General features: G+C 40.3%; 9 protein-coding genes across 9 annotated transcripts; 5 read left to right on the top strand and 4 right to left on the bottom strand.

The window, feature by feature from the left end:
- The first annotated feature begins 196 nt into the window (after positions 1 to 196).
- On the top strand, positions 197 to 1,089 carry FOMMEDRAFT_138827 (uncharacterized protein). Its single transcript, XM_007263398.1, has one exon. It carries the CDS (start codon positions 342 to 344, stop codon positions 747 to 749), a length of 408 nt encoding a protein of 135 aa, XP_007263460.1. The 5' UTR covers positions 197 to 341; the 3' UTR covers positions 750 to 1,089.
- A 559-nt stretch (positions 1,090 to 1,648) lies between these two features.
- On the top strand, positions 1,649 to 3,483 carry FOMMEDRAFT_144920 (DnaJ-domain-containing protein). The gene is made up of 5 exons (XM_007263397.1): positions 1,649 to 1,777; positions 1,861 to 2,120; positions 2,350 to 2,425; positions 2,487 to 2,898; positions 2,960 to 3,483. Exons 1-5 carry the CDS (start codon positions 1,687 to 1,689, stop codon positions 3,333 to 3,335), a joined length of 1,215 nt encoding a protein of 404 aa, XP_007263459.1. The 5' UTR covers positions 1,649 to 1,686; the 3' UTR covers positions 3,336 to 3,483.
- A 775-nt stretch (positions 3,484 to 4,258) lies between these two features.
- On the top strand, positions 4,259 to 5,177 carry FOMMEDRAFT_26270 (uncharacterized protein; the record flags this gene model as incomplete). Its single annotated transcript, XM_007263396.1, has 3 exons — positions 4,259 to 4,348; positions 4,382 to 4,536; positions 4,595 to 5,177. 3 exons carry the CDS (start codon positions 4,259 to 4,261, stop codon positions 5,175 to 5,177), a joined length of 828 nt encoding a protein of 275 aa, XP_007263458.1.
- An 85-nt stretch (positions 5,178 to 5,262) lies between these two features.
- Positions 5,263 to 7,370, bottom strand: FOMMEDRAFT_17651 (CNDP dipeptidase). Its single transcript, XM_007263395.1, has 8 exons — positions 7,198 to 7,370; positions 6,913 to 7,132; positions 6,575 to 6,853; positions 6,064 to 6,512; positions 5,814 to 5,991; positions 5,615 to 5,742; positions 5,507 to 5,549; positions 5,263 to 5,453 (listed from the first exon to the last, which is right to left on the bottom strand). Exons 1-8 carry the CDS (start codon positions 7,284 to 7,286, stop codon positions 5,400 to 5,402), a joined length of 1,440 nt encoding a protein of 479 aa, XP_007263457.1. The 5' UTR covers positions 7,287 to 7,370; the 3' UTR covers positions 5,263 to 5,399.
- A 215-nt stretch (positions 7,371 to 7,585) lies between these two features.
- FOMMEDRAFT_152605 (uncharacterized protein) lies at positions 7,586 to 8,011 on the top strand (the record flags this gene model as incomplete). Its single annotated transcript, XM_007263394.1, has 2 exons — positions 7,586 to 7,634; positions 7,692 to 8,011. The coding sequence occupies 2 exons, from the start codon at positions 7,586 to 7,588 to the stop codon at positions 8,009 to 8,011; spliced, it is 369 nt and encodes a 122-aa protein (XP_007263456.1).
- A 100-nt stretch (positions 8,012 to 8,111) lies between these two features.
- Positions 8,112 to 9,304, top strand: FOMMEDRAFT_165774 (uncharacterized protein). The gene is made up of 4 exons (XM_007263393.1): positions 8,112 to 8,324; positions 8,393 to 8,468; positions 8,548 to 8,704; positions 8,814 to 9,304. Exons 1-4 carry the CDS (start codon positions 8,126 to 8,128, stop codon positions 9,093 to 9,095), a joined length of 714 nt encoding a protein of 237 aa, XP_007263455.1. The 5' UTR covers positions 8,112 to 8,125; the 3' UTR covers positions 9,096 to 9,304.
- Positions 9,305 to 10,019: 715 nt separating this feature from the next.
- Positions 10,020 to 11,073, bottom strand: FOMMEDRAFT_103289 (glycoside hydrolase; the record flags this gene model as incomplete). Its single annotated transcript, XM_007263392.1, has 6 exons — positions 10,020 to 10,098; positions 10,157 to 10,245; positions 10,305 to 10,583; positions 10,639 to 10,798; positions 10,855 to 10,917; positions 10,976 to 11,073. 6 exons carry the CDS (start codon positions 11,071 to 11,073, stop codon positions 10,068 to 10,070), a joined length of 720 nt encoding a protein of 239 aa, XP_007263454.1. The 3' UTR covers positions 10,020 to 10,067.
- An 818-nt stretch (positions 11,074 to 11,891) lies between these two features.
- Positions 11,892 to 12,267, bottom strand: FOMMEDRAFT_79030 (ubiquitin-related modifier 1; the record flags this gene model as incomplete). Its single annotated transcript, XM_007263391.1, has 2 exons — positions 11,892 to 12,009; positions 12,062 to 12,267. Coding segments are annotated over 2 exons (324 nt in total), but the record flags the coding sequence as incomplete, so codon positions are not given.
- Positions 12,268 to 14,250: 1,983 nt separating this feature from the next.
- FOMMEDRAFT_78555 (DDE-domain-containing protein) lies at positions 14,251 to 15,485 on the bottom strand (the record flags this gene model as incomplete). Its single annotated transcript, XM_007263390.1, has 2 exons — positions 14,251 to 14,677; positions 14,731 to 15,485. Coding segments are annotated over 2 exons (1,182 nt in total), but the record flags the coding sequence as incomplete, so codon positions are not given.
- Between the last annotated feature and the right edge of the window lie 8,055 nt (positions 15,486 to 23,540).

Raw genomic sequence — 23,540 nt, 5'->3', positions numbered from 1 at the left:
AAGGAATGAGAGGACAGGCGTATCGGCTCCTCTCACTGCTTATACTCATGCTTATCTAAGCAAATACCCGCAAATACAGCCAGCACGTTCACTCAGGATCGCGAAGAATTGACTGATTTTTTTTATTCGTACAAAAACAGACACATCAAGGGTATGAGGGGCAGCCCAAGATCAGGCCGATAAGCTATGTCATGGTGTCGTATGACTCCTGCCCTCCTCCCAAGGCATTCCCTAATCCCATCCAGGCAAGACGGACTCACAACTCGAGCACAGGTTTGTCGTTCACAGGCCGCCGGTAATTATACATGAGAACCGGTGCTCGGTACGGATGCCACATCTGAATGGGCCCGGTGCCCCATGGCATGCTTCCCTTGCCTCGCGCCCAGAATGTGAGTCCACAGACGGTAAGGAAGTCCTGGCAGATGGCCATTCTTGTCCGGCGGGAAGCCCGCAGTGATCTAGGGTCTACAAGAAGTAAAAATTCCTCTTCAGAATGGAGTGTGCGGATGGATACGGGCTGCATCCGATTTGACACAGGGGTGCTTCGTTTCAGGCGCAAGAGGATAGCGACGCTCAAGGAGGGGGATCAACATGTTGGTATCCAATCGATGGCACAAGCGGGGCGAGAGAGTACTGATCTTCAGGCTCGTACACAGGGCCATGCGGAAAATGTAGCCACTTTCGTCTTGCAACGCTGCCTCGGCGGAGGACTGCTCGGCTGGAACTTCATTCAAAGGGACCGATTGTGACCCACAGGCGATCTGTCCCGCAATGTGCTTCGATCTTGGGATGGAGCCATCAGCCAACTTGACGATGAGGAGTCGCCATTGCATCAAACCCACCCGTATTCCGATGCACCGAGAGGGACTTTCTGAAACAAACGAGAGCGTTGAGGCGTCTCGGCACTGGTTACCTGTAGGATTCGACCAGCTGATTAGTATGCGCCGACTGGAAAGAGGCACAGTTCTCGGAACCGTCCGAACAAACGACAAGGATGGTCTAGACGAGCTGACAATGAGAGCAGTTAATTAAAGCGGCCACGTGTCCATTGTATCCTATTTATTTTATCATATCGCAGCTCATTTCCCACTTTCCGTCGGTTCCAATAATAGAAATCCCAAAGCGTAGACAGTAACTCTGAACAAGTAGACAAATAGGTGGATTGGGTGCATACTTGTGAACAACTGAACTGCGAGAGGCGGAATTATCGCGCTCGGGATGGCCATCCCGAGCAAAAAACAATACTGGCGCTGATGGAAAATTGCGGGAGCAGCTTTGATGCATGTGGGGGAATGCTCGGTAGAGGAGGCTCGGATGTTTGCTGATGGCAACGACGACTGTAAAGAGCTAAGACAAGTACGAGGTCCTTTTGCGCGAGATAATACTGCATCAGACCCTTGCCTTGACTTGAGGCAAAGACGGATACAGGCGGTTTCGTGCAAACCTAGTTGAGGAGAAAGGGATATGCACAGTAGTACAGTTTCATGTGTATTGAAACTAATTGAGTAACTCAGTGAGTAGTGAAAAGTCGGCGTTGGCCGGACCACGTGCGGTTACTCCGTCAAAATTACGTCATCAGACTGATGTCACACAGTCGTGACATGGGCTAGCAAGACGCGCAACAATTTTGAATTTTGAAGGTCGAAAGCTGCTCGCTACCTGTGTGTGTGTGTAGACGACTTGATCATGGCCACCGTGATAAATCTCTCGATTGTAGCGCCTCCAATCCCTCAAAACTGGGCGCAGGAGCAAAAAAATGCAGGACAAGCTATCCCATGTATGTTGTCAGACTCGCAATGTCTTCATAATCAGAAGATCCTAAAAAGAGCCTAATTCAACACACCTTGTTCTAACTTTTAGCTGCCTCATCTTCTACAACCATCTTTACGAATGTGAATTCCAAGCTTGTACCCCGAAAACTGCTTCCAGTTGGGTCAGCTTATCTGGCCCATGTCCGTCGATCGATCCATAATCACTCCTTCGAAGAACATGACAAACATGAGGCAGCCCGTCGCGAGCGTGCACGAAGTGAGGAGGCAGTTTCGAACGAGGATGATTTAGGTGTAGGCGATGAAGAAGAGACCCCAGAGCTTCTTGCGCTCGATCCAAAGGAATGGAAGGTCAGTTGCAAGTTTCCACCCGTTCAAACTCGAGATCTTCTCTGCTCGACGATGATGCTGGAATTCATATTGGGCGTCCCAGTTTTGCATATGACGAGTTATTTGAGTGAATGCCACTGCATTGCAATACCCTCTCTTATTTAGTATCCTTGTAGCCATTCTAGCGTGCAGACATCTCTTATTCTGCTAGAATTTTTTTCGGATGTACTGACTTGTTCTATGTGCACAGAAACAAGATCACTACGCCGTTCTCGGCCTCTCACATCTCCGATACAAGGCGACAGAAGAACAGATCAAGATCGCACGCAAGTCTCGACTTCTTTTAATCCAACAAACGACTTTCTCACTTTAAATACCTTGTACCAGATCGCAAAAAGGTGTTGAAACATCACCCGGACAAAAAAGCTGGGCTTGCCGGAGACTCAAATGATGATGCATTTTTCAAATGTATCCAGAAAGCACTTGAGGTCCTCTCAAACCCAGAACGTCGACGCCAATTCGACTCAGTCGACCCGTATTACATGGAGATCGAGGAGGACGCTCCAACAGAAAAAGACTCAAAGAAAGCCATCGACCGTGACCCGAATGCTTTCTTCACAATCTTTGCACCGGTGTTCGAACGAGAAGCTCGATTCAGCAAGAAGCACCCTGTGCCGATGCTCGGTGGGATGGAGGATCCTAAAGCAGACGTCGAAGGCTTTTACGACTTTTGGTATAACTTTGATAGCTGGAGAAGCTTTGAGTATCTCGACAAAGAAGTGAATGAGGGAAGCGACAAGTAAGTACTATCCTTCCGTGCCGACAGAGTTCGACAGCTTAAACCCAACCATTCATTCAAGTCGCGATGACAAGCGATACACAGAGAAAAAGAACAAATCGGAGCGTGCCCGGCGGAAGAAAGAAGACAACGCACGCTTACGTTCTCTCGTAGACCTTGCACTGGCACTCGATCCCCGCATCAGGCGAATCAAACAGGAAGAGAAAGAGGCGCGAGAAGCGAAGAAGCGTAAAGGGAAGCCGGGCGCAAGAAACGCGGAGGACGAAGAGAAGAAGCAGGCCGAGGCTGAGGCTGAGAAGAAACGGGCGGAAGAGGCAGCAGCGCTCGAGAAGGCGGAGAAAGAGAAAGAGAAGAAGGCGAAAGCGAAGGCAGCGAAGGACGCGCGTCGTGCTGCCAGAAAGGCTGCAGAAGAGCAGGATAGTGGTGCCGCAACATAAATTGAAACCTCTATGCGCTATTATCTCCTCTGCTTCGCTGTGTCTTTGCTTTGTAGACTTTTTTTTTCGTAGACAGACCGAGAACACGTGTCCCTAGACCGACATCACAGTGTGTTTTACGCAGTTGTAGAAATGTCCCACAGATTCCCATCATTGTTTGTGCATGAAAACTCGATTGACAAATAACCTTAGAGTGTACTGAGCCGTATGAAGAAATAACTTAAAAGTTTACCAGTGTTAATATTAACACGTACTAGGCATTGTACTGTGGGTGAATAACAATTATAAATAACGAATTTGAGAAAATCCATACGCAGATCATTTACTACTCTCGAACTCATACCACACAACATTGGTTATTCTGATCTCCTTCCTTTCATGCTATTCTATCGTAAATTACATACAGCCTTGGAAGTTCAAAGTTAGGCCCTTATGGGGCAATGGCACCACTGTGTACAGAGGCAGTGGCACGTATCCAACCGCAGCCTCTGAAGTGGTTTGTGGTGCAAAAACAATCGTGTCAACGCACCATCTTCCTCTCTCTTCTAAGGGGTGTCGTTTCTGTCTCTTCCTTTTGTCGGGTGTTGGCAAACGACTTCGGTGGCTCGCGACATTATAGATCTGTATTTAGAATAATCGAATGCACTACGAAAATCATCATTTTTCCCCAGCTTTTTTATATAACACTGCAGCACAGCGTGCTTTTGGCGCGTACTACATAGTAGTAGTACTGTTCAGCTTCTCTGTCTGTGTTACAATGCAATTGAGCGCTTGAGTGACTTGAACCAACGAAACAGACGCCCATATGTACATGCCGCCTATAAAGCGGAGGAGCACAGCCCAAGCTCTTGCTTGTACCGTCCCATCATACTTATATCCTTGCCGCTTTAGCGGCGGTACAAAGCATATGTCAAAGGCTTCCAATGCTCAACAGCACAAAACCACAGCAGATCCTTGGGCTGTCGCCGATGCCAGCACAAGCGTCCGTCCCAGCTTCCTATTTAACGTATTCTGTATGTATGAAGCTGATTACTGGTTTCGCGTAGCCTTCATATGCCTCACTTCCAAAGCGCTCGAACAACACCACGCCTAAAAGGAAGGAACATGTCCCCGATGCATGGGACGATGATGAGGACGAAGCAGGTGATGATGAAGACAAGTTAGAAAGAGAGGTAGATAACGCCACTCTCTGGCGGGATGCGTACGTCCTATCTCTCCATCTTTCTCATATTGCAGCACGTACATATACTATCCTTTAGCGATGCAAGACAACCCATGCCTGAGGTCATCCTCACTGCCTCCTCTGGAAGCAGCGCCGCCGCCTTTCCACCAGCTGCAGCGCTTCAGCAGCCCATACGTATCCTCAAACGACCTTCCGCTCCTTCATCAACGTCTGGGACTCCGTCGCTTGCGGATGTGGGACCGGGTTCGGCGACTCTGAAGGGTAGACAGGCTGAATATCAAGCTGCGCGTGCGCGTATCTTCGGTCTTGATTCGACTGTGAGCGGGGCGGTCAATAGCGGCTCTGCGAACAACGGTCCATCAGCAGGAATCGAAGGCGTTAACAGACTCTCCGATCTGCCGGCAACCCAAACCCGAATTAAATCAACTGCTTCAACTCCAGGTTCGAACACAAGTTCTACATCGAAACCTATCATTCTACCATCGGCCACCTCAACTGCAATACTTCGTAACCCGCGTGGACCTCCTACCTCTTCGTCAGAGACTTCTGCTTCGACAAATCCCGCTCAAAAAGGCTTCAATAGACGACGCAATGGGGGCGCAAACGGTGGGCGCAGGTCTCATAACAACTCTGGTTCTCAATCGACTACGACGTCCTGAGATGCTTGTTTCAAAGATGTTTGGGACGGAAGAGTTCCTTATTTGCCTTACATGGACATGTGTCTTAGAGGCTTCAGGTGTACTACGCATTAAACTGCTCTGCTATTTTTGAGTACAGTGATATTGTAAGAGAAGAATACAATATATCTGGTGCATTGCTAAAACATTTTACAAAATTTCTCCTCTTAACTTGTACATCATCCACAAAATGATTATGTCTCTTTAGGTCTTCTTGATTTCTCCCACCTCATAGAGGTACGATCCCAGTAGTTTGGTCTACAGAAGACGTTAAATGTTGAAGACTCTGAAAGGACTAACACAAAACTTACGCCCTCGATGTAATTCGACCGATCAAGCTTCTCGTTTGTCGAACTACGATGGCGTTGCATGTAAAACATCTTAGGGAAACGCTGAAATGAGAATAATGGAACACGCACTGAGCACCATCATCCCCTCTTCCCATCGGCAGAAGCAGCACATTTACACCAAGTTTTTCTGCAAAGGTCAGCGTAACAGGTATCGATCCGCCCTCGCGTGTCAAATCTGGTTGGACCTTGTAGACAGCCTAAAGTAAAATCAGTAAAGTCAGTACATACGATAAAAACATGAAAGTATGGAGAGATTTTAGCAAGACACCTGAGTCGCGCGTATCGCAGCAAGGTAATTCCAGTGATTTGGGTCAGTGACCCACGGCTTGCCTCCGTGCAAGTTCTCAATGCTCATTGTATTCTTACTCCCAAGCTTTGCGAACTCGGACCTGACAAACCCAAACACGAATGGATCAATGGCCTCCGGAGTCTGATCCGGTACAAGGCTGCAAGGTGAGAAAATATATAAAGGTTAGTTCATGGCTTATAATTAGATATACTATGAAAACGAGACGCACCGTATCGAAAACTTGCCCGAGACCCTTGCAGGAATAACCGTCTTCGCCCCAGGTGCTGAGAATGCACCCTCGATTCCGTGTATAGAAAGAGAAGGATACCTCATCCTCCCCATCAACACTGCTGCCTTATCATCTGAAATCGCGATCTTCGCCCCAATACTCTGTTCAATATCCTGAACTCCATAATCTATTGATTCGTAGCGTTTGCGTTCCTCCTGCGTAAGCGGTGCAACGAGCTCGTTGACGCCTGGGATGAGTATGTCGCCATTCGGTGCTACAAGCTTCCCTAGGACGGCGATGAGGTCGGTCATAGGTTCGTGTACTGTACGTCCAAATGCACCCGAGTGCAGGTCCCGTGCAGGCCCAGAGATGGTGAGCTTATAATAACAAATTCCGCGCAAGCCGTATGTCAAGCATGGTGTGCGCGTATTGAGCCAATAGTTATCCGACTGCAATCCGCCATGTCATGACGTTTTGCAGCTTTTCCAGAGAATATGGAAACACCACTTACTATACAAACTGCTTCAACCCCGTCGAAGAACCCACCCTTGAGAGCCTCGCGTGCAATAAGCTCATCCAGACCTTCCGAGCCATTCTCCTCCATCCCTTCAAAGCAGAATTTGAGATTCACGGGAAGAGGTATCCCCAGCTCCTTGTGCGCCTGCAAGATGTTAACCCAACCGAGCACTGGGCCTTTATCATCAGTCGAACCGCGTCCGATGAGCCGACCCGTCTTCTCATCAACAACCAATTGGAATGGTTCGGTGTCCCAGCCGTCGCTCTTCAGCGCCTGATATGCATAGCATCACGTTAGTACTAGGTTCTCGTGCTAAACGAGGAAATGCTAACAGGCTGAACATCAAAGTGACCGTAGCAAAGGATGGTCTTCTTACTCGGATCGTTTCCAATCGAGGCCAAAAGAGCTGGAGGCAGGTCGATCTCCTGGCCATCGAGGACCTGTTTCCCAAGCGGCACGGCCTTGACCTCGCAGCCTACTGACTTGAGCTCATTGGCGAGGAATTCTGCCATGCGGAATACATGTGGACGATAGCTCGCATCTGCACTCACACTGCGAGCATGGCGTATAATGTTCATCGATGAGAATTGCACAATGCATGCGACACGACGGCTGACCTGGGAATAGCGACTGCGTCGGCGAGGCGCTTGATGAACTTTTCCGCATTGGCGTCGACGTAACCGAGAAACTGAGACGGTGCTGGCATTGTGTAGGTTCTATTGTGCTCTGAATGTACGGCAACAAAGGAGTCCGAATCCCGATGAGTGGATGATAGCTAACGACAAGTGCCTATATGCGTGCACAAGCTGTTCAAGCTTCACACAGCGAGGACTCCGAGATATCCATATTAGGTAATAGCCATTATTTCAAACTGACTTTGACAAACTGTCCACAATTACATAATAACGAGAGTCGTAGCCTTATGTTTGTTTGGTGACTGGTCGGAGAAAAGGAGAAAAGGAGAAAAGAGCAGCAGTGAGCCACTGATCTGGTGCGGACACGTCAATGGCAATGGCATCGACAACGTTAAGCTTAGCAGCACCTCGCCGCTCTAGTCAGATAAGATTGAGATAATGCTCCAGCACAGTCTGCTCACGAAGATAGACCGAAGTACAGCCCCAGAACCAGGCCTTTGTCTCCTGCCTAAACATACTCCCATCCTCTGCTGGCTCCGTCAAGCGCCGCTCTTTCTTCGCCCATTCAAACGCAAGCCGTCCCGCAGCTGCTCCGGGACGTGTCACGCTTTTCTGCCGACGCCGTATCTCCGTAAAGCCTGCACAGAGCATCTTCTACGGGCTATTTCTCGCTCATCCTTTCTTGTCCGCTGTCCACATGCCGACATCGTACTCAGCCTTGTCGCGTCATGCTATTGAGTATCTGGATCCAGCGGATCCGAAACTGCCCCTCTCGGAGATCGGACTCCCCCGCTAAACACCAGTCTAATGGACCCAATGCACTAAGGCCAAGACAATCGAACCAGACATCAAAGTTATAAGAACGCTTTCTCCTGTGCTGTACATCCCAAGCTACTGCCTCTTCTTCGCCATGAAGCTCCTGCTTGCGTCTCTGTCAATCGCTGCTGTCTGTTCTGCTGTCCATGGTTATACTTATGGACTCGGAAAAAGCTGGGTTATCGGCCAAGGCTCGACGTCCAGCATCTCAAAAGTCACCACGACATTCAATCCCGGCACCCCGCCTTCAGACCAAGCTGGCGAGTTGATCCTGTATCCAGCAATGTCTAATGGTATGCTTCCAAGATCTACAGAGAATATGTTTGTTCCTGGCAAGATTAGCCTTGACTTGTTGCGTCAGGAACTGGTGATATTCTGATGACGTCAGTCGAATCATGGTCCGACCAATCCTGGTGTGGAGCTACACTGGGTCAATGGTACGTTTCTTCTGTATACGTGTTGCCTCCAGGGGAAGTGTTGATTGTTTATTTTGCGTATGTGGGTTTATTGTGATAGGTGCATACGTCCCCAGGTGTTCAGTGACCGTCAATCGAACTTCGGCCCATTTGTCCCCCTCGATGCGAACACGCCAGTCACCTTTGTTTTTGAGCGCAACGCTGACAAGTCCGGTTGGACACAGAGTTCCATAATCAATGGCGAGACCGTCACTCAGGTAAGCATTCCTTCTGCAGGGCCCATCATCCTCTCATGTTGATAAAGCAATATATATGCCTTTGGTATCCATTACTGAATAATTATTCTTACACTTATTTTACATCTAGATTTCATGGTCTTCTGGACCCATGACGATGTTCGGTGTGACCACGGAGTGCGACGATTTCTGCGCTATGACTATCTCACAGCAAACTTATACAAATACCGTCATCGAGCTTGAAGAGGCCGATTCGTCTTGGAACTCCACCGCGGTCGTTGGGTCACAGGTCTATGGCGACGGTACAGACAATGTCACAGGACAGAAACCAACCGCGGTTACCGGAATGTCTATCAGCGAAGGCGGAAGAGTCTGGTCTGTTGATCAGATTATGATTCCACCACTCAACTAGGCGGCCCGGGGGGAACTTTATATTTGTTTTGCAGAGCTGGAATCTGGTCTTGGTGATTCAAGTGACTTGTATGATTCATTCACTGTGAAGATGTACTGATTGTGATTGAGAGAAACGCCTGATGTAAATGTAGACCTGGAACTTAGTTGTCTTTGACATGTGTGACCGTCCCGGCAATGATCTCGAAGCCAGCTTTCTGTATATTCCGCTTTAAAATAATTAGTACGTAAACTAACGTGAATGGTGCACACCATTTACTCCACCCTGTGCCGAGAACATAGGGCCCTTCTGAAAGCTTAGACACCGAAATCTTTTCTCTCACTTGGTGCTGTGGGGCAGAATTTCTGGCAGGATTATTGTGCATGAGGCGTATTTAATGGTGTCGGTGTACTGGCAAATATGACTTGCAAAACCAGCAACAGCTAACGTTCTATATACCGGGAATAATTGGATGGAGTTTCAACTTTACTTGGTTCCATATGAGATGAGCAAGTATCGCTGGCTAGTGACGGTCCCGTAGGTCAGATAACCGCACGGCATCAATAACCTAATTATATCGAGAGTAGGGCAAAGACGAGATTTCTAAGTGATGACTTCAACTCGGACACAATCTACTCCGGTGTCTGAGGACTTCTGGATTTGCATTGTCACATACTGGTCGTCTAGTAGTCCTATTCAGGAAACGGCATCACCTTCGATATTGCGTCTGAGCGTTCAGCAGATGACACAGCGGACCAGTCAATTGTATGGCAAAATTGTCATATCAACGACGTTCGAAGACTTGAAAGTTCCTAAGCGTTACATCATCTCTTGCAAAACATACGAACTGCCCTTAGGGAAAATCAGGCAAACTAACAACTTTCGCACATCCTTGAAAATGTACAAGTAATTCTTACAGAGTTAACCAGTCCGTGGGTTTGTGAATGCATCGACAACAGCGCTCGTCCTCTTTTTCATCCACCTCAGATAGCTTCAACCAGTCCAGACAGAAGGTCCGGGGATGCTAAACAACAAACACCTAGTTAGGTTGGAGGTTATTAGAATGGGAGAAACCCACTTACGCGTAGGTAGTCGCAGTAGATGAATACACATCTATGTTGATGGACGGGTCATCCATACTGTATGCACCCGGGAACTTCACAGTTGGAGACTACATAAATGCAACGCTATCACCTTTCCGCTCTCAAGGCGAGAACGGGCTTCACTTACAGGTGTTCCGCTTCCACCACCTGTAATCGTGAGCTGCGCACACTCCATATAAAACTGCGGCTGGTTCGCAGTGTGAATCGCAAGCGTCTCATGCCGGATCATATAGTTTCCATTTGGAAGGGCGGCCGGGATCGTCGAGGTCCATGACGAATTCTGCTGAATCATCAAACCAGAGCCCCAGAAGCCGTCAGCGACGGTGCCATTGAGAAGACCTGACTCGTCGATCTTGAACCAGTTGAGAGAAGTGGGGTCCGCATCAGTGCAGTCACCCCCGCAATTCTTCCAAATACCCACTATCAGCGTCCGTTTAGCTTACACATTAAGAAAGGCTTACGGCCATGTAGATCATCATGGGTCCTATAGCATGCGGCCAGGGGTTATTCCAATAAGCAGTAATTGAAGTGCCAGCAGGGACAGTTGCGGTAAGCTGGGGATCCGTCGTCGTGCCCGGATCATTGCAGGCAATAGTAGGGTCTGTCGGATCCGTGATCGGACTGAATATAATACATCGTCAATTATATGCCTTCGGAAGTAACTGTATGGACCTTACTTGTATGTTGCCCACTGGCGTTGGATTGTCGACTGACCCGTTGGCGTGTTGTATGGTACGAAACTGAGAACGCGTCAATTCCCAGTGCTCGATGCGTTAGAGCACGAAGAAGTAGACCTACCCGTTGTACCAGTCACCACCAAAGGAGTACTGGAGCACACCACCGTGGGCAGTGACAAGAGCAGCGGAGCAGAGAGCGATCAGTATACCAGAGTGCATGTTCTTGTAGGTGGGGACCAGGGGAAGGACTTGAACAGTATGGTCGAATCTAGTTCGCTTTTATATGCTGCTTACAAGCTTCGCAACCCATCGACGAGGGCACTTCAATTGTGTCATGTCAGGCACAAGCTCGGAGGATACATGCAATCTGGACAGTGCTTGACCGGAGAAACTGTGCACAATGGACCGCACGATGGAGTTGAATTGTCCGAACTTGAACATATGATATTGTGCCAGAAACACAACCGAACATTCGACTTGATCCGCAAGAGTGTCGGAAAATGACGACACGTGTAGAGTACAGCACATCAGGTCTTTCAGGCATCGCAAACGTAAATATAGCAGTTCGGGGTCTGTGACAACCTTGATTGCTGCTAAACTCAGAATAGGCGAGAGAACGCGTTCTAAGATTAGAATAAAACATATAACGACACCAGAGAACATCGGATCCTGTACGGAAGAACAGGCAGCATTCCTATGGGTTTAGTCATGTCCCATTGGATGTCTTCACACGCAAGGAGATACATCGGCTCCGAGGAATAAGTAGGCGGGATACATTGTCGTCACTTGAACATTCGAGTCTCAATACGATTGGATCAGTCGCACTGATGAACAATTACTGTTTAGAAGAAATATCCTTATCGCCCAGCTTTGAATTTGACACAGGACGTATGCTTGTAATGCCTTTGATACACCATAACACTTTACGCTTAGTCATTTGCCTTTCCGAAGAGGAGATAAACAAATCAACAAGGTGCTATGCTGGAGACTTGATAACGAGAATAACTGACGGTATAATGCCCCGTGCCGGCTGCATCTTAACCACCATGCAGCGTCGAGATGAATACAATTTTATCTCCCTCCTTCAGTTGATAATCTCCCTCACCCTCTAGCGCCCAATCACTATCATTTATAAGAACGAGAATTCCGGGGCGTCTAAGAACATCCATCAGCACGGCCAACTCATACATGAACGTGGATTCCTCACATTGTCTCGTTTTCCATGAACAGCTCTACTCTTTCCTTCAATAAGGTATCTCGCAGATAGCATAATAGATGATTGACATCCAGGGGCTTTACGTCCACTTCTGCGTTACTGGATGGTTCAGTCGAATCACTCAAAATAAGTGGGGTGGCGACGCGGTCAGGGACAGCGGCAGACACGCTGACAATATGTGAGCGCTTATTACCGTATTTCTTAATTTTTTACAAAAATAAAACCAACGTTTTTTAGATAAGATGTTGTAATATATAATTATATTTTTTTTATGTTGTAAAACAGTTGTAGTAGATAATAATATGAGAAATGGCCTTAAATTGACCACATGGGGCGCCGCGACAGTAATACAAATACAGAAAAAACTTAAAATATTATTTTGAATTTCTACTAAACTGAAATGGTAAATTAAATTACAAATAATGATTAACATTATGTAAGTTATTTTTTAAGGCAAGAAATTGTGAAATGCCCAATGTGGTGCTCTCTTTTATTCTCATCCATGCTCTGTCCCGTGCGCCATGACAGCCAACGAGAACGTTTCGGTCGAAGTCGAGTTTACTGGTGGTCTTGAATTACTTTTAATATTTTATTGATTTTATAAAATGATGATTCAAAAGTTGTGCTTCGACGCGTCAGACCCACATGTGGACACCCCGTGGGAAAGGAGACTTAGACAAATCTGCACACACATAGAATCAGTATGCAGACTTGACTTCAATCCTATCCAGACCAATTTACTCTCGTCTGGGTAGAGGTACAGGTAAGTGATTTATCTAATTATATACAGTCTATTTATTAACAGATTTTATGCTTCTTTTTACAGGAACAGGCTCGTCGTAATGACTTGGAGTCTCTTGCCTATGTTCCACTGTCTAGTTCTTGCTCTCCTCTGCCTCTCGTTCTCCTCCTCCTCTGCTTCCAGAATTCGCTGCTGTTCCTCTGCTCTGCTATCCTTCTCCTCCTGATATCTGGGTCATCAAGTTTGCTCAGCGATCTCTCTCTCTTCGCGCAGTCGCAAGCGTTCCGTCATCTCACGTCAAAGTCGATTTAGCTCTTCCTCCTTCGCTGCAATCTTGTGCTCCTTCTACCATCACAATTCCACTACTTGCTGACACCTCGTTTGACTGTTCCTGAGAGATGGATTGATGTTGATGATGGACGTCAGTCAAGACACTGTGTGGGCCCGTTTGGACAACGAAGTTCCATGTCTGAGGAAGGGGTAGTGGGTAGTTATTGGTGTGCACGTTCTCCTTCTCGCTCTCCGAATTAATGGCTGAGTTGGGAGTACGGTAGGCTGGCCTTGGTCTTGGTTGCTTCCTTGGTAAGTCAGTTGTACTCGGTGCAGCCCTTTCTTCAGCTTTCTTTTTCTTCTTCAGCTCCATTTCTGCTGCTCGCCGTGCCTTCTCCCTCTCCCTCCCTCTCCTCTTCTCTTCCTTCTCCCTCTCCCTCTCCCTCTCCCTCTCCCTCTCCTCCCTCTCCCTCTCCCTCTCCTTCCTCTTCTCTTCCCTCTCCCTCTCCCTCTCCCTCTCCCTTTCCCTCTCCTCTCTCTCCCTCTCCCTCTCCTGTCGCTTTTCCTCTTTCTCCCTTTCCTTTTCCCTTTCTTTCTCCTCTCTTTGTTGCCTCTTTTCCCTTTCGTCTACTCTTTTTCGAAATTCAGCTGCTTTTATGACGAGTTCTTTGTGAACATCACCAAATAGCTCCTGGTGGTTACGAACGTGTTTCCGAATGAGTAGAACTTGATCCGTGAGTAGCCTAGCACCAACTGTTTGTACTCTCGTCCTATCCTTGTCTTTTTTTTTTTGGTACAACTGTTGGTGTAGTTTACCATTCTCCTTGTCCATTAAAACTTTTTGAGCATGGTCAGCCCCCATTTGATCTTGACACTTTTTAAGAAGATCTCTTAGTGCATGAATATGCTCAAAGAGTTCAATCTTAGTAGCTGAATGTGATGGTAGGGGTGGAATGTCTGGTAGAACCATAGTGAACTGGATAGAGTCTTCTGTTTCGACTTCATCAAAAACATGATTGACATGTAAATTAGTATTAGTACTAATAAAATAAAGTAGTCTCTTACCAGTTTGAACAGGGATTGCATTAATAAACTGTGGTGCAGATGTACAAACAGGCTGAGCTGCTTGAGTAGTTGTGACTAAAGCTGGTTCAAAAGCAGAGGGAGGGATTGTATCAGGATTGAAAGGATGGATTCCACATTTAAGGAAAGCAGCTTGGACAGTACTAGGAGTAAAAGCTTTCTCTCTAGCATTAGCATATGTTTTAATAACATTATGCTTGCCAATTGACACATTTTGTCTTGCCAATTCTGCAACTTCCTTTTTATAAAATGTAGATAAAGGACTAAAGACCCCTACATCACATGGTTGAAGCATATGAGTAGTATGAGGAGGAAGGCAAAGAATAATAATATGATACTCTTCAGCCATTCCAAGAAACCTCAAAGAGCAATGGGAATTATGTCCATCCAGGATTAATAATCTGTACTCATCTGGAGACTCTAATTTCCTTAAGCTTTCAGGATGAAAAACCTTTTCAAGCCATAAGGAACCCAACTCTTGGTCAGTCCATCCATTCTGAGAAGAAGCAATACTAAAAATTATATTAGTATTATAATTAATAAGTATAATTAAAAGAAAACTTACTGTGCATGAATAGGATTATTCATTCCCCAGGATGGACTTGTTCTAGCTCCTTTCATAATAAAAAGAGGCTTAAGAACAGTACCATCTGTACAAATACATTCAACAATAGTAACCAACTCCTTGTTTCCATCCTCTATCTGAGAGACAGTTTTCTGATCTCTATCAACCAAAACCCTTGTTTTTCCAGCCAATCCCATCTGAACTCCTTTCTCATCCATATTGTAAATATTAGAAGGTTTAATATGATAAGAAGTAAGAGTTTCAAATAATAAATCAAAAAAACTTTTTACAGTAAAAGAGTTTAAAGCTTGAGCTCTAGAAGATTCAAGAGGAGATGTCCAAAGAAGTTTAAGATCAGGATTTCTGGATAAAAACTTTTTATACCATGTCTTTCCAACCTTTTTTTTAACAATAAACTCTGCTTTTTGTTGAACAAGATCTTTAGATAAAGGAATAGCTCTTTTTGCAAGAGCTTTAATCCAATCTTTAAGAACTTTCTCTTGAGAAGGTTTTAAAATCTGAAGATGAGAAAAGGCTAAAGATCTACTTTCAATACCTTCAAGCCTTCTTTTAAGAGTTGTCCTTGAGACATTGAATTCTTTAGAAACAGAAAGAATAGATGAAATAGATTTTGTAGAGTTTGAATAAGTTTCAGAATTTAAAATAGTAGAAATAGCTTGTTTAAGCCTGGCTTCTTTCTCTAATAGGGCTTTACCCTTAGATAAAGAAGATGATTGACTAGATCTTCTAGCCATAAGAAGTAGAAGTAAAGAAGTTAAGGGGGATCAAGAAAAGTAGAAATGATGGAGAAAGAAGAGAAGAGAAGAAAGTGTTGCTGTAATTTTTTCAGTGCGTCTTTTTCGTTGCTATAGTAACCAATTAGTACTACTATTACTAAAAAACATATACGCACCTTAATTCGTATGTTTTTATAATAATAACAATTATTTTAATACTAATACTTATAATAACCATAATTTTTATAGTTGTAAATATAATAACTCAATATAAATTAAAGTAATAAATTTTAAGTTACAATTTTTGGTAAATATATACTTCTTATATCTATAATCATAAATATTAACTTTATTTAACTAATCTTATAAGTAGAATTGTGTATAAAAAATTATAAAGATAGAGATTAGTGAATTTGTATGTTCTAATCTGTTAAAATCATACTATTAGCGAGTTTTCTTATAACTTACTTAAAACTCCACAGAAACTTCTACAAAAAATAACACTAATAAAAAGCATACCAATACATATATTTACAAAATTACAGCTTAAAATAATAATAATTTGAATTAATATAGTGTATTCATTGTGTGGGAAAGAGTCTGGTTCACTCCAAAAGTGTAATTTTTCATACCCTTCGGATTGTAAGTATAATAACTTTTTTTCTGCTCATTTTTTTGTCTCAAAATTTCAGATATATATTTATTATATGTTAAGCTACATAAATATAAAATTTTATGAAGTTTGAGCAAAATCTGAGGGAGAAATAGTAAAAGTGTCCACATGTGGGTCTTGACCGCAAGGGGCGCCGCGACAGTACTGTCGTTTTCATAAATATTGTCACACGCGTGATTTGTGATTTTCGTCACACTAAGTATACTCAAATACAAAATCTATCATAACTCAACTAATACTTAACCAAATTACATGATCTAAGTTGTAAAAATTATACTTTTAAAGTGTCTTTCATATTCCAGAAAAAATAAAGAAAAATGAGCAAAATTTGAGTAAGATACAACACAATATGTGAGTTTTCCCTATATTTCATGTATATGAGTTTTCCTGGCCCTAAAACTGATTGTACAATACTATAAACTGGTCTAAATGAAGAATATAACTTTATTGTTAATTTACATATTGAATCCTAACTAGGATACTGTGAACAGAGAAGGCATGCAAGAATAAGGGGTAAGGTGACTATTGACTGCTCAGTGTCTCTTGTCCTTATATTGTATGTATTCTAACTGAGACATTATGAAGTCATTATCTTGTGATAAACTCATCATCTTGTGATACTCCCCTTCAAACTCTTACTAGTCTGAGTAAACTGGTAAGATGTTTGACTTGTAGTACATATAGTGCTTTTGTTAATATATCTGCTCTTTGATCATTTGTCTGTATGTATTTCACATTTATGTACTCTAACTCAATATAGCATTTAATAAAATCTTTCTTATGATCTAAATGCTTTGTCTGTTCCGAGTATTTGAGTTTGTCCAATGTAACTGTTCATATAACAGTGTTGTTATTATAATAAATATTAATTAGTGCTTCAGAGACCTGCAGAATCTCTTTAGCTAAATGAGTAAGTGTAATTACTTCTTGTGTTCCTCTTACAAGAGCTATTAATTCAGCTTCATACATTGAATTTGCTACCAGTGTTTGTCTTTTACTTGACTACAAAACTAATGAATTACTCAAGTAAAATGTATATCCTGATATTGTACAATACCCTTCTTGTATCATACTGTCTGTGTCTGTATATCTGTTTAATATTGATTGATTTGCACTACCAAGTTGGAGCCAGACATTGTTTGTAGTTTTTAAGTACATGTAACAATGTTTAAGTGCTAGATAATACTCTATACCAGGGTCATTAAGGTATTTAGCTAACTGATTTGTTACAAATACTATATCTGACTGTATACAGTTTATAATGTATCTAAGTGTACTAACTATGTTCATATATAGTATATTAGACATTTGTTTTCTATTGTTATTAGTTTGTAATACTGTTTTTAATTGTGTACCAGGTTGTATGAGTGTTTGTATGCTTTGTTTGTTTGTAAGTTTGTAACATTCAATTATACTATTAATATAATGTGTCTAACACATCCTAATGAATCTATACTCTCTATTGTATTGAATCTCTATACTAAGTAGCCAATGTAATTTGCCACTGTCTGTATATTGTAAATAATGTGTAATAGATTGTTTTATTATTGTAATAGTATTATTATTTATTACTACAATAGTAATATTGTTGACATGTATAAATAATATAGTTACAGTTATTTCTTTCTTCTTTGTAAAGAATACAGTATTATTATATTTGGATTTTGTTAATCCACATTTAAGTAGTATATTAGATAGTGTTTTATACTATCTTCTACCAGCTTGTTTTAATCTGTATAGTGCTTTTTGTAATTGTAATATTTGTCTATTCTGTAATCTGTGTATTAAGTTACTTAGAGAAGGTTTAACATATATTTCTTTGTCTTCTGTCAATTGTCTATATAGATATACTAATTTTATGTCTATCTAATGTATTTGATAATTATTAGATACTGTTCATACTAATATTAATTATACTATAGATAGTCTAACAGTAGGAGCAAATAAATTGTCTATATAATAGTCAAGACTGTCAATCTGATAGTTTCCTTAAACTACTAATTGTACTTTGTATTTTTCTATACTATTGTCAGTATATTACTTTATTTATAAACAAATTGTGTTCTGATAATGTTAATATTATTGTATAAATTTGTGATTTCCTATGTATTATGATTTTCTAATTGTTTTATTTTGTCTTTCATAACTGTAATCTATGAATCACAATCTAGACATTAGATTGCTTTATAAAATGAAGTTGGATCCAATTGTATTTCACTTATTTTAGTATTAAATTCTGTTAAATGAATAGTAATATTATCTTTATCCTTTTTACTAAGTGTGTACATACATTTTGTTATACATTTATTCTCTATATGTTGTTCAAGCTTGATAGTACATTCTGTTAGTTTCCATTTCTGTTCCAATCAATATAGTTTAGGTTCTACTTCTTTTTTAGTTAATTTAACTTTGTTGTCTGTTAAGTCTATTAGTTCTACTACTTTTCCTTTTTTATTAGAATCAGTATTATTTATACTATTGTTGTCTGTTCTTGTTATTCTATTGTCTGTTTGTTATTTTTAATTATTAAACACTTGTTTGTATCATTGTTTATATTGTCTATTTTCTCTCCTTCAATTTGAGGAGGTTTACTTTTGAGAAATTGGATATTTTGTTCAATAGTGATTTTATTATTGTACTAAGTTTTATAGTCTTTACTTTTATTGTCTAATCCTATCTAACAAGTAATAATACCTTACTATTGTATTTTTGTAGGATTTTTGTTACAAATGATAATATATTGACCAAATTTGTGTATATTATCAATTGTTCTGTAAGTTCTGTAATGTTTTTAATGTAGAGTATTATAATTTAATATAGTACACAGTGTTCTATTATGAATATAGGTAATATGAATTGTTACTTCAGCCTATAATGTAAACAGTAATTTAGTAGATGTTAGATATACTCTTACACCTCTAAATATAGTTTTATAAGTTTGTTCTACTATTCTTTTCTACTATAGAGTATAATATACTGTTAATCTTTGTTTTGTTCCTTGTGAATCTAAATATTGTTAGAAATCTTTACTAAGGAATACAGTATTGTTATTACTTTGTAAAAGCTTTATTTTAACTCTGTACTGTGTAAATATTTTAGTTGTCTATTATACATATTGTGTATATGTATCAGATTTTGTTTGTAATTTGAGCATTATGTACTAATGAGTAGAATTGTCTACAATTGTTAATAAGTAGTGTATGTTCTTATATGTGTACAGTTTGATAGGACTGATAATATTAATATGAATAAGATCTCTAAATTGATTTGTAAGAGGAGATTAATGTAGTTTTAGTATTAGTGTATGTTTAATATTTGCTTTTATACATTTAATACATTCTTTTTCTTTGTAGTTCATTATTTTAGTTAATAGTACACTTGGTTGTGTTTTTAATAATTGTTTAATATAATTGTAACTTATATGTCTGAAGTGTTTATGTATATTATAAATAGATAGTTTGTTCATTGTTTTTAACAAATGATTATTGTACAAAATATACAAGTTATTTCTTAATTGTATATATTTGACATATTTGTTACATAGTAATGTTATAGTACAAGTATCATTTGTAAACATAAAAGAATAGCCTTCTCTACATAGTAGTGCTTGACTTATAAGGGAAAAGTTCATTTGTAGATAGTAATAAATGTTTTATAATGTTATGATACTTCTTTCTTGTGTATTCTTTAGGATTTTAATATACATAGATCCAGCTCAATTAAGAGTCATTGTTGATCTATTTATAATAGTTACAATTGTAGGAGTTATGTTGTGTACATCTGTTAATCAAAATAGATAAGGAGTAGTATATATTAATATACTAGAATTGAGTAAATCTATTATTTGTGTATAGGATTTCTTGTTAGCTATGATTGTATTTGTAAATACAGTAGTATATACTTAGGAAGTGTATTGTTTAAATTGTTTGTCCTGGTTGCTTAGAATAAGAGTATAAGTATTATTATTCATTTTAATGTTACCTTCCTTTAATTTAATATTGTTTTTGTTTAGGTTTTTAATAATAAATGTGTTCATTATGTTTTCTACAGTTTGGTTTGTTTTATGTACAATGTTAGCTTAATGTTTGACACAGGTAAGCTTTATAGCTTTAGTAGAAGGTTTGTAGTATTTCTTAGAGAAATGTTCTGTTTTTCTACAATTGAAACATTTTACTTTTGTTAGATTGAACAGATTCAGTAGATTGAATAGATTTAGTAGATTGAATTTCCTCTACTTATTAGCTTTATACATTGTATTAGTATGTACATTATTCTTTGTCTGATTATTAGAATCTTGTACTTGTTTAGTATAGTAATTGTTGTAAGTATTCTGTAATGTAAGAATTGGTTACTTTGATTCAACTTTCTTATGTTTATCAACTAGTTTGCCTTTGTTTTAAACATTAGTAGATTGTATTATTGTATTTACTATGTGTGTATATTGTTTAGGAGTAGTAAGTAATATTACTACTTTGTATATAGAGTCTCTTAGTAGATTACTGTTAGTAGATAGGGTTGTATATACTTTCTCAAGTCTGTCTAATGTATGTCTAAAGTGTTTAACATAATCTCTACAGATGAACAGTACTGATTTGTTAATAACCTTTTTATGTACTGTTTAAAGGTTAAAGTATTCTTTAAGTACCTTTATTAGCTGAGAGATAGATGTATTAAAATGTATATAGTTTACTAATATAGTATTAGTAATGTTATTAACTATACACACATGAATAGTCTTAAATATCTCTCTCTCAGCTTTGTTCTATAGTTTATCCTTTAATAAGTGTTTAAAGTATGTAACTGTAACACTAGAAATAATGTAGTAGTGTTACATCTTATAGTTTGCTTTAGTCTTAAGTGTTACAGTTCTCTGCTCTTGTACCTTCAGTTCTAAGGGTTCTGTACCCTTCTGTACTAGAACTCAGGACTTCTATCCCTTAGAGGCACTGTCTATAGACTATATGTGTACTAACTCTTACTACTACCCTTCCTTACTTTATCATTCTATTCCTTTGACCACCCCTTCATTCTTTGTTCATTCTATAGTCTCTTACCCTTTGTCCATCCCTTCATTCTTTGTACCTTTATCTTTGACATTCCTTTCTTTCATTCTTTGTAGCTTATCATTCTTAAGTAGCTCATACTCTCTGAGTACTCTTGTGTAGTTTAGTATATATAGGTATACAAGATCAGACTGGTCCTGTAGTCTTGATCTTGTCTACTCTAGGTAGTCCTGTACTCTTAGGCTTACTCTATATACTCTACTCTTGTCTCACTCTCTCTCTCTGCCTGTTCTACAAGTTCTGACTATGTTCTAGTACTTGTATTCTGTATTTCTGTTGTGTAGGATAGTTGTAGCCTGAGTCCCCTTACTGAGCCTTTAGGTCCCCTCTACACTGTTACTGACATCAGATCAAGACTACCCATTACTACCCTACAACTCTCCTATGTTTCAGACATTAGTACTCACTATTGTGTCAATCTCTTTTCTTTGTCCTAACCCTTTTACATTTCTAAATTTTAAACTTTTACCACTCTTCTTCTATTCATTACCCCTTTTAGTTTAGTACTAATCTCTTTATAGTGTAGACATGGACCCTTCTACACTAACTGCTACCCCTACTGTTCTACCAGATTAGTAGTTACAAGCAGAACTAGCTTAATATATACAGACCTCTATCTAAGAGGCCTTTACTAACTATATGCCTCTGACCCTTTTAGAACCTGTTCTAGTCATTCTGAAAGTTACAACCTGTTCTAGAAAGAAAGTACATATAGCCTGCCCTTCAGACTTTAATGGGCAGTACTTTAAGGACTTCTAGTACTAAGTTAAACTATATGTGGCTACTACTTTAACTAATCTATTCTCAGATCTCAATTGTATCCTATTTGTCCTCTCCTTTATAAAGGAAGGTAATACAACCATCTGAGCCTAGAACTAGATTGAAGGCTATCAGATTAGAAGCCTAATCTGACTTTAGAACAATGAGTTGTACTCAGAATTTATAAGACAGCTCTGTACTTCCTTCATTAATCTGAATAAGAAGTGTAATGTACAGAATAAGCTTGTATCTCTATAATAGAGCAAACATTCTACTAATACTTTCTTTCAGGAGTTTAATATCCTGGTCTAGAAGGTAGGATTCATACTCAGGTTCAATAATGTCCTTATTAGAATACTTGAAAAAGCTCTTTACTTAGAACTAGTTAATAAGATTCTCAGAATAATACTAGAACTGGTTACTTACACTGAGTAGAAGACACATACTATCTCCTTCAACTAAGCTGTAGCTTAGATGTGTCAAGTCTGTACAGAATGCTTACACATACATCTGGTTCTAACAGTTCTAAGCTCTCAGATTGATCTGCCTATAATTTACAATCAATCTGTTCTAATAAACATTAGAGAAGCCTGAAAGTAAGGAGTATACTTTACTTACAGAAAGTCAGAGTACTAGATTAAGGACTGCTTGTAGAAGTAACAGTATATCTGTTAGGTTATTAGAGTGATAACAAGTAACAAGTAGGATTTGTAGTAAGAAGCCTTTTCTACAAATCTGAAAGTTACCTTAGAACTTCTAGACTCTAACTATATACTCTAGGATTTTGTAAAGACCTAACAGTAAATGTAGTACTGAAGGGCTATAACTTGGATTTTTTAATAGTTACTTTTGATTTAATAGACACTGTGTTAGGAATTGTAAAATACAGTAACTAAGTTTGGAAAAGCTTAACTCAAGACTTAGGACTGAGTAGTTTATATACAAAACCCTATTAGTCACAAGTCTAGAGATTGGCCAGATCAACTAGGCTACCTTTGTTGTCCTACTTAGTAAGAACTCCAGCTCAGCATTATTAACCTTTAATCATTACTAATGGGTGATCAATCCATCAGTAGAGAGAGGGGACAGGAAGGAGTAGGTACTAAGTCAGTTAGGAAAAGGTAACAAAACCTGAGGACAAGGTCTTTATCTCTCTAAGGTTAAACACATACTCTAGCACAGTATTACTTGATAACCTTAACCAAAGACAAGTCATTTAGAATGCTTGTATGGAGAGGGGATCTGGAAAGAGTATAGTGTTCAGAGTAAGAAGTATAAAGGAAAAGACTAGGAGAAAACCTGAAGAGATAAAAGGAAAATATTATACTTACTTACTATATAGTTAGCTAGGAACACTTTGTACAAAGACAAAGGACTATTAAAGTTAGGAAAGAGCTAGAGCTAATACTCTGTAACTCTATACTTGAGGAGGACTAGTACTAGTGAAGGAAAGGGAACTGAGAGCTCTGAAGAGAGACTACAGGAAAGTAGTCTCCTTTATACACTTTGCCTATATAGATGGGAAAGTAATGAAGTTATAAACATGAGGACTATATGAGGACAACATGAGGAATACAT

This window comes from Fomitiporia mediterranea (assembly GCF_000271605.1).
Source record: "Fomitiporia mediterranea MF3/22 unplaced genomic scaffold FOMMEscaffold_3, whole genome shotgun sequence".
In the NCBI taxonomy this organism is placed as follows: domain Eukaryota; kingdom Fungi; phylum Basidiomycota; class Agaricomycetes; order Hymenochaetales; family Hymenochaetaceae; genus Fomitiporia; species Fomitiporia mediterranea.
The sequence above is the reverse complement of the archived record's forward strand: the minus strand, read 5'-3'. Positions and strand labels throughout refer to the sequence as shown.

What these genes read in the sequence shown, in the direction of transcription:
- FOMMEDRAFT_138827 (XM_007263398.1), top strand. Translation starts at nt 342, where the DNA reads ATGGGCCCGGTGCCCCATGGCATGCTTCCCTTGCCTCGCGCCCAGAAT.
- FOMMEDRAFT_144920 (XM_007263397.1), top strand. Translation starts at nt 1,687, where the DNA reads ATGGCCACCGTGATAAATCTCTCGATTGTAGCGCCTCCAATCCCTCAA. An exon ending in TGCAGGACAAGCTATCCCAT is followed by an intron (nt 1,778 to 1,860) that starts GTATGTTGTCAG and finishes TCTAACTTTTAG; the next exon opens with CTGCCTCATCTTCTACAACC. An exon ending in TCGATCCAAAGGAATGGAAG is followed by an intron (nt 2,121 to 2,349) that starts GTCAGTTGCAAG and finishes CTATGTGCACAG; the next exon opens with AAACAAGATCACTACGCCGT.
- FOMMEDRAFT_17651 (XM_007263395.1), bottom strand. Translation starts at nt 7,286, where the DNA reads ATGCCAGCACCGTCTCAGTTTCTCGGTTACGTCGACGCCAATGCGGAA. An exon ending in TCGGGCAAGTTTTCGATACG is followed by an intron (nt 5,992 to 6,063) that starts GTGCGTCTCGTT and finishes CTCACCTTGCAG; the next exon opens with CCTTGTACCGGATCAGACTC. An exon ending in AGAGGGGATGATGGTGCTCA is followed by an intron (nt 5,550 to 5,614) that starts GTGCGTGTTCCA and finishes ACGCCATCGTAG; the next exon opens with TTCGACAAACGAGAAGCTTG.
- FOMMEDRAFT_165774 (XM_007263393.1), top strand. Translation starts at nt 8,126, where the DNA reads ATGAAGCTCCTGCTTGCGTCTCTGTCAATCGCTGCTGTCTGTTCTGCT. An exon ending in GTATCCAGCAATGTCTAATG is followed by an intron (nt 8,325 to 8,392) that starts GTATGCTTCCAA and finishes TTGTTGCGTCAG; the next exon opens with GAACTGGTGATATTCTGATG. An exon ending in GGAGCTACACTGGGTCAATG is followed by an intron (nt 8,469 to 8,547) that starts GTACGTTTCTTC and finishes TTATTGTGATAG; the next exon opens with GTGCATACGTCCCCAGGTGT.